Source organism: Delphinus delphis, chromosome 3 (assembly GCF_949987515.2).
Source record: "Delphinus delphis chromosome 3, mDelDel1.2, whole genome shotgun sequence".
Taxonomy (NCBI): Eukaryota; Metazoa; Chordata; class Mammalia; order Artiodactyla; family Delphinidae; genus Delphinus; species Delphinus delphis.
In genome coordinates, this window is record NC_082685.1 from 58,359,980 (window position 1) to 58,376,040 (window position 16,061).

General features: G+C 35.4%; 1 protein-coding gene across 11 annotated transcripts in view; it reads left to right on the forward strand.

The window, feature by feature from the left end:
* Nucleotides 1–16,061, forward strand: part of FAM13B (family with sequence similarity 13 member B) — an 86,973-nt gene that overhangs the window by 34,721 nt on the left and 36,191 nt on the right. For all 11 annotated transcript variants that reach the window (XM_060008778.1, XM_060008780.1, XM_060008782.1 and 8 more), the window contains 2 exons: nucleotides 11,614–11,769; nucleotides 13,556–13,688. In XM_060008778.1, coding sequence (XP_059864761.1) covers nucleotides 11,614–11,769; nucleotides 13,556–13,688 — 289 coding nt within the window. The remainder of the gene's footprint in view (nucleotides 1–11,613; nucleotides 11,770–13,555; nucleotides 13,689–16,061) is intronic.

Below are 16,061 nucleotides of genomic sequence, written 5' to 3' on the forward strand. Positions count from 1 at the left end.
AAACACAGTCATTTTTAGATGGAATCATTAGAGATTGGTGGTAATCAGGATTCCTTAATTGAAAGTTGTAGAAACAGATCTTGGTTAATGGAAAGAAAAAAGGTAATTTATTAGAAGAATGCTGGATAGGTCCCAGAGTTGAAAGGAAAAGCAGAGAGAAGAACATGGCAGCTTTGGAGAATTTAGTAACAGAGGGTCATGGAAGAATCTCTTCAGCATGTGGCTGTTGCTGTGAGGTTTCCAATTACTTCTTTTCATCTGTCATTCTGCTCAAGACCAGATTCCTGTGGGGTAGCAGAGGAGAAGGTCTGGCCTAAATTGGGTCATGTGCCCATTCCTGACCAGGGTAGAGCTGGGTCATTGTAATTTATGCATGTACCAAGAGCATTGGATGGAGGGAGGAGCTAGTTTGCCATAGAAAAATGGGGCTAATACCAAAAGAAAAGGATAGGGATATGAGGCAACAAAAATAGATGTGTATGTCACAGTGCTCTTCTAGATTTAGTGTTGATATCTGTAAATTTCAGTTAATATTTATACATTAACATTTTATTTTAATTTTGGCTGATTGGTTGCATAAAGGTAAAAAATACATTCTTTGATATCCACCTTTGATGAAAGAAAGGTAGGGGAGACATATCCTAGAATGCACAGGGTCTAGAAAATAGGGAGTGCTTAATAAATTCATTTTAGGGAATTAGTGGATACTGTATTACATGAAACTAGAGATTGAACTTTTGCTAACTTAATGTTTTGTCTCTTTGAGTTTTTCTTTCAGGTTGTTCGCAAACATTTTACGGAATTATTAGGTAGCCTACTTTGTATTTCTGTGGGAAGATATATTAGAAACCTAAGGGAAATAAACATTAAGTGACAGTTTAGCAGTTCTCAAACATTTTGGTCTCAAATGTTATACTCTTACAAATTATTGAGGACTCCGAAGACTTTTGTTATGTTGATTTTATACCTCTGGTTATTTACCACATTATAAATTAAAGCAGCATATTTAAACTGCTGGGAGTGTTCTTTGTTGAGTTGTACTTTGGAAGACGCTTAGTATTTGTAGCTGAAATACAGCTATTTATGATCTAACAGGTTTTTTTGTTGGTAGATTTCTCTTCCTCTATAGTTTTAATTCATCGATTCTCGAACTTTTTGGTTTAATTTGAGGACTACAAAGAACTTTTGTTACTGTGGGTTATAGCTATTGGTGTTTACTCTATTAGGAACCAAAACTGAGAAATTTTTTAAAGTAGTAATGAACTCATTACATGTTAATGTAAAATTTTTTAATCAAAAGTAACTTTTCCAGAATCTCTCAAAAATTTTTAGTGAGAAGTTTTTTAGTGGCATTGTTTTACATTTGTACAAATCTCTTTAATGTCTGGCTTAAAAGATGGTAGCTAGATTCTCACATTTTCTTTTGCATTTAATGTGTTGCCATATGTTATTTTGGTTGAAGTAATGTGAAGACAGTCTAGCATTACACAAGTATGTAGTTGGAAAAAGGTAGAGAATTTTTATAGCCTTTTCAGATAATTGTGGATATTCTTCTTTGACAATACACCAAAACTTGGTAAGTGGTAGTTTCTTAAAGGTTATTTGTAATGTGGAACCTGAAAGCATATCTGAATTTTTCGTACTCTGATCCGTGAGTCTGTTTTGTACTTTGAGAGAATCTTTTAGCCATGCTTAATTTTGTGATATGGTATATTGGTTATTTGGAAAATACTGCCTTACTGAGTTATTCAGAGCTTCCAAATAGTGATATATTCTGTTATATAATATCAAAATGTATATTCTTTAATATCATTATTGATTGTGTCAAAATATCTTTAAGTATTGGGATGCTATTGAGCTTTTATGGTAGAGGATACAGGTTTTCCAGAATTCTAATTTTTGCTTGAAATCCCAAATTTTATCAGTACTGTTAGTCTTGCTCATTTTTGAGAAAATTTCTTCCAGATATTCAAGTTGGAATAACCATAGTCTGTCAGTCAGTCTTTCAAGTAAAAATGGGTATTCCATGGTAAAAGTTCATTTCTCAACTCAAACAAGACAAGCATTGTACTAAGCTGTGCAGCAGAGTTGCTTTGTGTGTACTTCCTATTTGTCACACCAAATATTAAAAAGAAGTATACTCAAGGGCTGAGATAAAATTAATAATATGTATTCTTCATCAAGGATTGGCTCCCTTTTTAAAAAGATCACAACTGGGTAGTGATGAAGAATGCAATGGCCATGGTATAGTTTGATACCACTTGCCTGGACTTATGCTAAGACCCCAAGGAATCTTTTTCTACCATTGATTTTGTATCATCAAATATCAGCACAGTGAAAAAAGCAAGTGTTATGAAAACAGTTTTGATCTTTTGTTTCATGGAACACCCTTTGAGAACCAGTGGTTTAAATATTCATGTATGAGTTGTATTGATTGACTTATTTATACATCTGTTATTTCTGTACGTTGTTTGCCATTAACCATATGTTGTTAAGATTTGAGCTGAGTTGAGTGGAAAAAATGGTGGGATTTAGAGTGTGGGTAGCCTAGGGTGCATAAAAGGCAGAAGTTTTGGTTGCTTCTGAGGCTCAGTCTTATCCATGAAGTTCTTGGAAATCTCAAGCTTGCTTCTAAAGTGCCTTGTATCTGTAGATGAAAAATTATTGCTTTATGTTCACATGTTTATCTAGTATTTGGCCTTATTTACATATACAAATGTTAGGGGAATCTTTACCTTTTAAAAATTTAAAGGGAGATTGAAGAGTTCTGAAAGAGTTCTTTATTTTCCCTCTGCTTTTCAGTCTTTTTCCTAGGCTGTATTGGAAAGGTTTATTTTGGCTTGAGGTTAGTTAATTTTTAATTTATATTGCTTCCAGAACTACAAATAAAAAACCAGCTCACTGACATTATTATAAAGTTCATTTAAAGTTGTGCTTCTAATTTAATGCCTTGCTAAAACTTGGAATTTAGAAAGAATGAAGAATTTGATACTATCTTTTATGTACTGTTGATGCTAGGGCTTCATTTTGGTGAGTTCATTAGCTTATGATGGTTCGATTTTAGGTGTGATGCAGGAAAGGTGTAGTGATTAAGAAAGAGCTCTTAGTTGAGGCAAATTGGTTTGCACTTCATTCTGTGGATACCTTATTGTTGAAGAAATATGCCTTCAGCTGACTATAGGGGTGAGAGAAATGTAGTAGTAACTTTTTCCTTTAAATCTATTAAATAAGCAGTTTGCAGAATATTTCAGTTGACAATCAATTCACCACATTTTCGCTAGCTAGATTCCACTTAAAAGTGCAAAGAGGAGGAAAACGTGCTTTGGTGGGAGTATCAGAAATGTTGGGTGGGAAAAAGTAGAATTTATGCTTTGGGTCATAAGATGATTTTATTAAAGTTAAACATTTTTTGAAGTATCAGAGCATAATAGATATTGACAGGCTCTCTTCCTCCTTCCTATTGCCCTGAAAATTATGCATTTGACATTTTAAAGACTTGTGGTTGTTATAACTTATTGACTAACTTTATAATAGTGAGGCATCTTTCCAGTTTACTCTTGCTCTTGTCATAGGTATAGGGTATTCCCAAGTTGATGGGGAAAGTGAAGAAATGCGTTTTGCTTTTGACTGGAAGGGGATACATGGTTTTGGGTTGTTTTTGTTTGTTTGTTTGTTTGTTTTGTCCGTGCTGCGTGGCATGTGGGATCTTAGTTCCCTGACCAGGGATCAAACCTGCGCCCTTGCCCCTGCGTTGGAAGTGCTGAGTCTTAACCCCTGGACTGCCAGAGAAGTCCCTGTTGTATATATTTATTTTTCGAAACCACAGTTTTTTAAATGGTCGTTTTAGTGGGGCTCTTGCATGAATTATCTGGAAATTATCCTAATTTTAGATTTGAAAAACTAACCATTAATGCTTTTCTGAAAATGGATGATGAGTGAACAATAGTTCTCTACCTATTGTGCAGCTGTTTCAGCAATGTCATATTTGTCATAATTTATAACTCTTGATATAGTGTGATTAATGAAAACAAACAGACTTTTTTTCTGCTTTACACTGGGTTAGGCTTAAATATTTTTATAGGTGTTCCAGCCAGATTCAAAATTTTGTCCCCCTTTCCCTATCTCCCACCAAGTTGCTTATTTAGTACTTGGGAAAAAATTTGTGGACTGTTGATTGGGTTCCTCCTTGTCAGTAGTGACCTCATGTTGCAGCCTGCTTCCGTTTAGACTGCAGTTCTGATTGCTCAGCAGTTTTTATAAGCCTGTCACCATCCTTTATGATATTTGAAGTCACTTTACCTTATGTTTTTGTTAGGATATGACATAGTGCCTAGAATGGCTTGCAAGGCTCTGTTACACAGGTAAAATGATCCTTATCAGATTTAATTGAAGCAGAGCTACAGTACTTTTATTGAAGTATTATTTGTAATATTAAATATTTGCAATTGGGAGATTAAAATAGTAGTAGTTCCCTATGATAATTGTATTTGAATTATAAAAAAATAGTAATTTGAATAAATGGCTGCAAGATTGATTTTGTGTTCTCAAGAAGATTATGTGATTCTACACAGATTTAGAAATAGAGTTAACAGCAGAAGGGAGAAGAAGGTCAGAATGACTACAGTCTTTAACGTTATACTTGATTGAAGCCTAAAATACATGTGACCCTTGTGATTTACTGTTTGCCCTTTTCGTCTGGTGGTTTAATGAAAACAGGATTTTTAAGTGGCCTTTATGGGATCTGTCTATAGTACCTAAGTAATTTGACCTTGAATTTGTCAGCATTTATTTTTTGTGTGACTTTGTTAATCAGAACTCACATTCTTATGATACTTATGTTATTTTGCTTCTGCAGATGCATAACTATATTGATAAATCTTTTTTATAGCTGTAGGTGTATGTTAGCCTTGGTTTGTACATAAGTGCTTTATTCCCCACAGAACTTGGCAAAAGTCTGAAAATAAAGAATAATTAAATTCCTTGAAATTGGAAAACTAAATCAGTCCTTTTTCCTTCAGAAATTCAGAGAACAGTTTTACAGTCAACTTTGTAGCCTCGGTGTGACTCATAAAGTACAAAATCTATTTATTTGATTTGTTTACTATAGCTTTTTGGGGTAGGGAATCTTTACTTTCATACTAATAATCTAGCTTGCTGATGACTACTTTTATATATTTTAAATTTAATTCCCATAGCACTTAAAAGGGATAGGAAACTGAAAGATCAAGTCCTCTGCCTACCCATCGAATTTTTTTTTTAATATTTGTTTATTTATTTATTTTGGCTGCACCGGGTCTTAGTTGCAGCACATAGGATCTTCGTTGCAGCATGTGACATCTAGTTCCCCGACCAGGATTTGAACCCAGGCCCCCTGTGTTGGGAGCGCGGAGTATTACCCACTGGACCACCAGGGAAGTCTCTACCTATTGAATTTAAGACCATTAGAACTTTTGTTCTGTTTGGCTCCTTTAGATAACTGGAAAATATTATTATTATTTTTTTAATACTTATTTATCTTATTTATTTATTTTCTTTATTTTTTTGGCTGCGTTGGGTCTTAGTTGCAGTACACAGGATCTTCGTTGAGGCATGCAGGATCTTTCATTGTAGCACATGGTCTCTTTGTTGCAGCACTCGGACTTCTCTCTGGTTGTGGCACGGGAGCTCCAGAGAGTGTGGGCCCTGTATTTTGCGGCACGCAGGCTCTCTCATTGAGGCGCTCGAGCTCAGTAGTTGTGACGCGCGGGCTTAGTTGTCCTGTGACATGTGGGATCTTAGTTTCCTGACCAGGGATAGAACCCGCGTCCCCTGCATTGGAAGGCAGATTGTTTACCACTGGACCACCAGGGAAGTCCCTGGAAAATATTATTAAAGTTTAATCTTTTGGGAGCCTAGGTATAGATCTCGGCCAGTGTTTCTTAAGTTTATTAGTATGGATAAGAATCATCACTGGTGCTTATTAAAAATGTAAACTCTTGGGTCCTACCTCAGAGGTTTGGGGAGGGACCAAGGAATCTACTTTCGTAAAGTTTTTTTTTTTTTTTTTTTAACTGGGAAAGAAATTATACATACAGAAACGGGCATAAAACAAATGTATATCAAAACAGGTTAGTAAAAAGCAAATATCCAAATATCCCAAATCTAGAACTAAGCACTGAAAACACCCTGGTAGCTCTCACAATCCTGATCTCCCTCTCCACTAAAGGTAACAACTATGCTGACTTTTATGGCAATCACTTTCTTATATATTTCTGAGCTTTATGAAAATTAAACTTGCTATATGTATTTTTTGATCCAGTTTCTTTCAATAAACATGGTATGAGAATTTTATCCATGTGGTCACATGTTACTGTGGTTTGTTCATTTCACTGCTGTAAAGTATTCCATTATATGATTGTACCACAATGATCCAATTTACTGTTGCTGGAAAATTGGATTATTTTTATTTTTGACTATTGTGAGTAACATTGCTGTGTACATTGTTGTACACATCTTCTGGTGCACACATGCATGCACATTTACTGTCTTTCAACTTAAGTAACTATTGCTAAATTGTTTTCCATAGTGCTTTCTCCAGTTCTCATTCTGACAGTGTGTGAGCCTTCCCATTGCTTCACATTCTTGAGTACTTCATTGTCATTTTAATAAGGTCCATCCCTTTTTCATATGTGTATGGACCAATTTCTTCTTTTGTGAGATGCCTGTTCAAGTCTGTTTCCTATTTTTTGTTGGGTTATCTTTTTCTTATTGAACATGAAGCCCTTTTTTAGGAGCCCTTTAAAAATATATGTTGTAATTGTATTTTCCTCATTGTGTGTTATGCCTTTTCCTTCTCGTATTGTGTCTTCTGATGAATAATTCCCAATTTTAATCAAGCTTATCATTCTTTTCACTTTGTGATTAATGCTTTTTGTGTCCTGTTTAAGAAATCTTTTCCTAAATACACACCCCTGTATTATCTTCTGAAACTTGTTTCATTTCACCTTCCTTGTTTAGGTCTGTAATCTACCTGGAATTGATTTTTGTCTGTAGTGTATGACAGAGGTTGCCAAGTTACCTTTTTCAGTATGGATACCAAATTGTTGCAGTACTCATTTTTGAAAAGACTGTTCTTTCCCTGCTTTCCATAGTAGCATCTTTGTTCTAAATCAAGCATGGGTCTGTTTCTGTTTTGTATGTCTATTCTTGTGCCAGTACCATACTATCTTATTTACTTTGGTTTTATGGTATTTGAGGTCTAGAGTAGGGTCCGGATCTCCAATAAAATAACACTGTTACTTCAGGAGAGTCTGATACAGGTGGCCCTAATTCATCTCTCCCCTCCTCCCCTTTTCCCCTTTCATAACCATAAGTTTGTCTTCTGTGTCTGTGAGTCTGTTTCTGTTTTGTAAATAAGTTCACTTGTGTTATTTTTTTAGATTCCACATATGTGATATCATAACAGTATTTGTCTTTCTCTGTATGACTTATTTCACTTAGCATAATGCCCTCCAAGTCCATCCATGCTGTTGCAAATGGAAAATTTTGTTATTTTTTATGGTTGAGTAGTATTCCATTTGTGTGTGTGTGTGTGTGTGTGTATGTGTGTGTGTGTGTGTGTGTGTAAACACATACACCACATCTTCTTTATCCATTCATCTGTTCATGGACCCTTAGGTTGCTTCCATATCTTGGCAATTCTAAATAATGCTGTTATGAACATTGGAGTTAATGTATCTTTTCGAATTAGTGGGTTTTTTTTTGGATATATACCCAGGAGTGGAATTGCTGGTAGTTCTATTTTGAGTGTATTTGGAAACCTCCATACTGTTTTCCATAGTGACTGCACCAATTTACATTCCCACCAACGGAGTACAAGGTTTCCCTTTTCTCCACATCCTCACCAACATTTGTTATTTGTATTCTTTTTGATCATGGCCATTCTGACAGATATGAGGTTTCTCGTGGTTTTGATTTGCATTTCCCTGATGATTAGTGATGTTGAGTGATTATTTTTCTTTTGTTTGTTTATTTGATTCTTTGTAAAGTGTCTTGTGTCCATGTATCCACTAGCATTTTATTGATAATCTAATCTAATAAAAAAGGGTGAGAAAATCCCTCTGGGAGAATGAGTAGATGGCTAACAATGGCAAATTTGAAAAAGAACAGAGAGATGATGTAAACCCTATGAAAAGTTAAAACATGATAGAAGGCTTTAGTAACAGACTGATGGACTATGTAGTTGAGAATTGGAACTTTTTGAGAATTTGTTGTAAGATACAGTAAAAGCTCACCAGAAATCACAAATTAAATGGTGACAAGAATGTGATGTTAGATATATATTTTTTCTTCACACCATTCAACATACTGCACTGTCAGTGGATAACAGTATTAAAAGTAAAATGAATGTTTCTAAATAGGTAACAAATTATCTAAACTTAGAGACTGCTAAGTTACTAAGGAAAATATACCAGATTTAACTTTTATAATGAAATAGCAACCTATAACCAAAATTAAAAATATAATCAACAAATCATTGTAGCAAAATATCAGAAAAAGATCTAATATCCTAGTTGACATTTAAACACCCTTTGGGGAAAGCCTCATTTATCATTTTTGGTATTTTGTTTTTTTCTGCAAAAGTCACTAAATATTTAACTTTCAGCTCATCTGAAACTGCTAGAAATAGACTGATGGCTACACTGTTTTTTGTGCACATATATGTGATTTTTCTCCCCAGCTTTTCCTGATTTCAGAAATGAAAATGATTAAAGGATTTCATTTAAATATGAAAAAAAATTTAAGTACTTTCCTTGAGGGTATCATCATGAAAGCATTTAGCTAAGACTAATTCATTCATGAAAACTAGTATAATATTGACAGTTAAAAAAAATTTTTTTTAAAGCTAGAGAAGTTATGTGTGCCAAACCAGGATGGCTTACTGTTGTCTGATAAAGCAGTGGTGCAATTTGCTACCGATGTGTTTGCTTAAGGGAGACCTGAAGATTGTTGGATGAATAGTAAATGGTGTTCACTTGGTTTCCTACAGACAATCCTGAGACTATTAACCTGATAGACCTTCTTCCTCATGTTGGTTAGAGTATGTGTTGGCACATTTTACAGAGGATCTTCATAAAACTAAATTTACTTTTTAAAAATGATTCTTCTTATGAAGAATCATTTGCATAGAGAAAAGTTCACAAATCATAAGGCCATTGAATTATCAAAAAATGAACTCAACTTGTATAACCCCCACCTGGGTCCCTGCTCCTGTCCCTTCTCAAATGCTACCAATCTCTCTGTTCCCCAAAAGTAGCCACTATCTGACTTTGATTATTGTAGATTAGTTTTTTTCTCTTACTGATTTTTTTCCTTTGAAAATCATACTGAGATGTATTTTTCACACAATAAAATGTATTCATTTTATGAATGATGAACACCTGTACATATATATCTGTTAACAACCATGGCAGTCAAGATAGAGACTGTTTCCATCACTTCATGTGCTTCTTTACAGTAATTCACCCCCTGACCCCCGCAGTTTCTGGTCCCAGGCAATTACTGATCTGCATTCTGTCACTATATAGATGAATGTTGCCTGTTTTAGAATTTCTTATAAATGGAATCTCATAGAATAGGTACTCTGTGTCTGGCTTCTTTTGCTTGTGTAATTTTTTTTGAGATTCATGTTATTGTATGTATCAGTTGTTCAAGACTTTTATAGAAAAATGCTAAGTATATTCCATGGGATATCCATAGGGATATTCCACACTTTGTTTATCCATTCACCTGTTGGGGTTGATTGCCGTTTTTGGCTATTATGAATAAAGCTGCTATGCTTGTGGAAGTCTTCCTATGGACTTAAACTTTCATTTCTCTTGTGTAAATACCCAGGAGTACCATTGCTGGGTCACTTGGTAGGTTTTATAAGAAAACTTTCAAAGTGGTTGGAACATTTACATTCCCACCAGCATTATGTGAATGTTCTATTTGCTTCACATCCTCACCAACACTTTAATTTTAAATATTTTAGTATACATTTTGTGGGTTTTGAGTTGTACTTTCGATAACTGTGGTAAAAACGAGTCTATTTGTCTGTTTTTATAAGTATCAGTAGATACTGTGGTACAAAATTTGCTAGGGAAAGTCTGTTACCAGCGCAATGAATGATGTGGCCTGAATTTTAGTTTCTATTTTGCCTTTTATTTTTGTAGCCTGAGAATATCCTCTGAGTAGGAGCATGTGCTATTACTTCTGGCAAGGAGTACAGGGCCAACATTGAGGCCTCCATACTATCCTAGATGGGTACTTTTGTTTGGCCCAGTAGTCAGTTTTTTTCCCTTCAGGCTTGGAATAGGTCACTGTTCCTTCCAGGTAAGCGCCAGATGAAGTAGTTGCGGCCCCCCCCTCCCCTCCACACACACACACACACACACACACACACACACACACACACTCTATGTATTTTAAGGGTCTTCTTATGTGAAAAATAATTTCTTTAGAAAATTAGAATAATAAACTTAGTGCATGTTCTCCTGGGTGTATCAAGGGTAGTGTAAATGTGGCAGTTTTCACCACATTTTATAGTCATTTAGTATTGAAAATTTTATAGCTGATTTATTTCTTTGATTACAGTGCCCATATATCTCCTATCAGCATCTTACCAGCCTCTGTGGAGTAAGTAGTATACTTACAGAAGACAATTTAAAAATTAAAAAAAAATATTACTAAACTGTAGAAATTAAAATCATGTATTTATTTTACTTACTTTAGAGGAAGGATTGTACATAAGGCAGTGAAACCAGTATTTTATGTACTTCAGTCAGAACAAATGAAGAAGGAATGAATTACACTCACATACAGAATAAAGATGAACTTTTTTTCACTTGATTTTTTTTTTTTTTTTTTGCGGTACGCGGGCCTCTCACTGTTGTGGCCTCTCCTGTTGCGGAGCACAGGCTCCAGATGCGCAGGCTCAGCGGCCATGGCTCATGGGCCCAGCCGCTCCGCGGCATGTGGGATCTTCCCGGACCAGGGCACGAACCCGTGTGCCCTGCATCGGCAGGCGGACTCTCAACCACTGCGCCACCAGGGAAGCCCCTCAGTTGATTTTTTTTGATCTTCTAAAATGATTGAAAATGTCAAAAGAGCTTTTTTATGAAGTTTTTTTTTTAATGGCTGCTTTATTTATGTATGTATGTATGCATGCATGCATGCATGCCGTGGCACACAACATGCGGGATCCTAGTTCCCTGACCAGGGATCGAACCCGTGCTCCTTGCAGTGGAAGCGCGGAGTCCTAATCACTGGACCGCCAGGGAATTCCCTGAAGTCTTTTTAAATGGCTTTATATGTATTGAGGTGAGGAGTGAATTACTGGGCCAAGTGATCATTCATGCCTCAGTAGTAATAGTGACATTATGATTGATTTGTATATCTTATTTGGGCAAATTTCATTTAAAAATTTAAGCCAATATTATGTTTTCCTATTTCTTTTTCCCCTCTAGCCTGTTCATTTATATACCATTATACATTTTTTTTTTAAACTGGTTGTACATTTTAAAGTTTGTGTTTATGTGACCAAATAACTAGTTAGGGTGACTGCTTCTCACTAAAATGTGTTCTGTTTTATAGCATTTTAGAAAGAACAATTAGAGCAGCTGTGGAACAACACCTTTTTGATCTGCAGAGCAGCATAGATCATGATCTTAAGAATTTACAACAGCAAAGTCTGGTGTGTAATAATGAAGCAGGAAGTGTTAATTGTGATGGGGAAGGATCTAATAACCAGTAAGAAACTTTTAAAACATTTTACTGTTATTTATTGAGTTATAAAATTGTTTTTTCTTTTAAAAAACTGTATTTTTTCTTAAATGATGGGGTGTCATCTTACTTGAGCATTTCTGAAAGTCAGTGTGAAAAGTGACTTTGTATATACTTGCATATAAATTATGTATACTTCTTAACATTGAAAATCTCATAAGTCTTCCATTAAGGTAGTAGGCATTAAGTCCAACACAGCCTGTGAACACCAGATGAAGTAGCAAGCTTACTTTTAGGATCCATGTTATATGAAAAATAACTTTTAAAAAAGTAGAACTGTAGTCTGTTCTCCAAATGGTCACACCATGACATGCAGTTATCTAGACAGATAGGTACAGGGACAGCAGATTGACATCACTCCTAGTGCACATGGTCATTGAGTGAAATGGTAGATGGAATCATCCTTTGCTATTTAACTTATCACCTGCCTCCAGCCTTTGCCCTCCCTACATGCCTTTGTTTTAGGTTAGCTGTTAATAATTGAATTTGTGTAAGTTAAAAGTACTCTATGTACTGTGTGATGTGTGATGTTACTCCACTTTTCATCTGACTTGTTACCTTTAATCCACTTTTCATCTGACTTGTTACCTTTAAATGACAAAAACTTCATCTCCTTTCCTGTTACCTCAGCCCTGCACTTTAGGATATATAGGTTCCTTTCTCTGAGACCACAGTGCAATGATTTCATAGTTTGCGTTGATCAGTTTTTGTTCTGGGGACAGATCTACAGAGCAGCATCGATCATGATCTTAAGAAAGATGTACCCAAATTTGGAGAATTCATAGGAAGGCAAAAAAAATTGATGACTGGGTAGAATTCTGTTTTTGTTGTTAAGAATTAGATTTTTAAAAGGCCAAATGTGTCAAGTATACTAGACTAGCTATCAAATAGTATGAAATAAAACTGAAAAATTAATGGATATAAAAACCAATGCTTGGAATATGTTTATGGAATACCGTATTGTACAACTGCAGGTGTGCCATGTAGTCTGCATAGATGGCATCACCAGCCTGTGCAGCTCGATATGATGGCCCCGATTTATGTGCTTTGAAGGCATGATTTGAACTATACAAGTGGATCTAGGGAGTATTTGAGTTGAATATGAAGGAAAGAAACAGTATCTAAAAGTTGGAAATAGTAGGAAAATGTTTCAAAGGATATAATATAAGCAGATTCCTTGGAGTTTGCCCTTAAGTTAGCTAGAGATCCTGAAAACCTATGCCCATACTCAGACAGTATTATGGAAATAACTCATATTCTCATTAATAGTGGTATCATCTTTGTAAACAAAAACCTGCAGTGTTGTGCATATTCTAAATTATATAAGATGAAAAAATATGCAGTAGGAAGCTATTCCTGTTGTACTTGATAAGGTGTTGGACACTCTGGTACCTAGTGCTAGACTTTTCTTAAATCAGTAAACAGGTCATTATTATGATTTAGAGTATGCATTTATAAGGGAAATCATTATTTTGGCACATAAATTATTTTTAAAACCATTTATTTGCTTTTGAAAATATTCAAAGTGGATAGCAAACCAGGTAGGTTCCTCACAACATCCCATGGAGAGAAAAAATAAACTTTGTACACTTAATAATCTAACTTGGCAAGATAAAGAAACTGTGGTTCTTTATGAAAAAGACAAATTTTCTTTGACAAGGAAAAGTTTCAGATTGTTACTTTTATTTATTTATTTTAAAGCATTACGTATTCAACATGTGGCCTGATCTGACTTTTTAATCTTCATTACTAGGGTTGATATTGCTGATGGTATTATTAATGCCAGTGAATGTAACAGAGACTGTTCAGAACCTGTGGCTAGCACTAATTTAGACAATGAAGTTATGCAGCAAGATTTTGTATTTGAGGATGAAGAAAATAACCAGGTAAGAAATGCTAAGACTTAAAAAAATCTCTGTGTTAGGTGTACTAGATTACAATTCTGATTGCTTCATGTGTTCCTTTGATACCAGAAGCCATAGTTCAATATCTTTGCTGTTACACATGTTTGCCTTGATTATAAGTCCCAGGAACATACATACTCTCAGTAGAGGTCAGGAACCATCATTGAGTAGAGAAGTAAATATAAAACACCTTATTTTAAAATACTTTTCTGGAAGGAAACAAATTACCTTGTCAGCTAACGTGGTTGGTGGTATTATGGATGAATTTTGTTCTTTTTATTAATTTTTTTTTTACATCTTTATTGGAGTATAATTGCTTTACAATGGTGTGTTAGTTTCTGCTTTATAACAAAGTGAATCAGTTATACATATACATATGTTCCCATATCTCTTCGCTCTTGCGTCTCCCTCCCTCCCATCCTCCCTATCCCACCCCTCTAGGTGGTCACAAAGCACTGAGCTGATCTCCCTATGCTATGTGGCTGCTTCCCACTAGCTATCTGTTTTACGTTTGGTAGTGTATATATGTCCATGCCACTCTCTCGCTTAGTCACAGCTTACCCTTCCCCCTCCCCATATCCTCAAGTCCATTCTCTAGTACGTCGGTGTCTTTATTCCTGTCTTACCCCTAGGTTCTTCATGACATTTTTTTCCCCTTAAATTCCATATATATGTGTTAGCATACGGTATTTGTCTTTCTCTTTCTGACTTACTTCACTCTGTATGACAGACTCTAGGTCCATCCACCTCATTACAAATAGCTCAATTTCGTTTCTTTTTATGGCTGAGTAATATTCCATTGTATATATGTGCCACATCTTCTTTATCCATTCAGCCGATGATGGACACTTAGGTTGTTTCCATCTCCTGTAGGTTGTTTCCATCTCCTGGCTATTGTAAATAGAGCTGCAATGAACATTTTAGTACATGAATATTTTTGAATTATGGTTTTCTCAGGGTATATGCCCAGTAGTGGGATTGCTGGGTCATATGGTAGTTCTATTTGTAGTTTTTTACGGAACCTCCATACTGTTCTCCATAGTGGCTGTAGCAATTCACATTCCCACCAGCAGTGCTAGAGTGTTCCCTTTTCTCCACACCCTCTCCAGCATTTATTGTTTCTAGATTTTTTGATGATGGCCATTCTGACTGGTATGAGATGATATCTCATTGTAGTTTTAACTTGAATTTCTCTAATGATTAATGATGTTGAGCATTCTTTCATGTGTTTGTTGGCAGTCTGTATAACTTCTTTGGAGAAATGTCTATTTAGGTCTTCTGCCCATTTTTGGATTGAGTTGTTTGTTTTTTTGTTATTGAGCTGCATGAGCTGCTTGTAAATTTTGGAGATAAATCCTTTGTCAGTAACTTCATTTGCAAATATTTTCTCCCATTCTGAGGGTTGTCTTTTGGTCTTGTTTATGGTTTCCTTGCTGTGCAAAAGCTTTGAAGTTTCATTAGGTCCCATTTGTTTGTTTTTGGTTTTATTTCCATTTCTCTCGGAGGTGGGTCAAAAAGGATCATGCTGTGATTTATGTCATAGAGTGTTCTGCCTATGTTTTCCTCTAAGAGTTTGATAGTTTCTGGCCTTACGTTTAGGTCTTTAATCCATTTTGAGCTTATTTTTGTGTATGGTGTTAAGGAGTGATCTAATCTCATATTTTTACATGTACCTGTCCAGTTTTCCCAGCACCACTTTTTGAAGAGGCTGTCCTTTCTCCACTGTACATTCCTGCCTCCTTTATCAAATATAAGGTGACCATATGTGCGTGGGTTTATCTCTGGGCTTTCTATCCTGTTCCATTGATCTGTATTTCTGTTTTTGTGCCAGTACCATACTGTCTTGATTACTGTAGCTTTGTAGTATAGTCTGAAGTCAGGTAGCCTGATTCCTCCAGCTCCGTTTTTCGTTCTCAAGATTGCTTTGGCTATTCAGGGTCTTTTGTGTTTCCATACAAATTGTGAAATATTTTGTTCTACTTCTGTGAAAAATGCCAGTGGTAGTTTGATATGGATTGCATTGAATCTGTAGATTGCTTTGGGTAGTAGAGTCATTTTCACAACGTTGATTCTTCCAATCCAAGAGCATGGTATATCTCTCTATCTATTTGTATCATCTTTAATTTCTTTCATCAGTGTCTTATAATTTTCTGCATACAGGTCTTTTGTCTCCTTAGGTAGGTTTATTCCTAGATATTTTATTCTTTTTGTTAAAGTAGTAAATGGGATTGTTTTCTTGATTTTACTTTCAGATTTTTCATCATTAGTGTGTAAGAATGCCAGAGATTTCTGTGCATTAATTTTGTATCCTGCTACTTTACCAAATTCATTGATTAGCTCTAGTAGTTTTCTGGT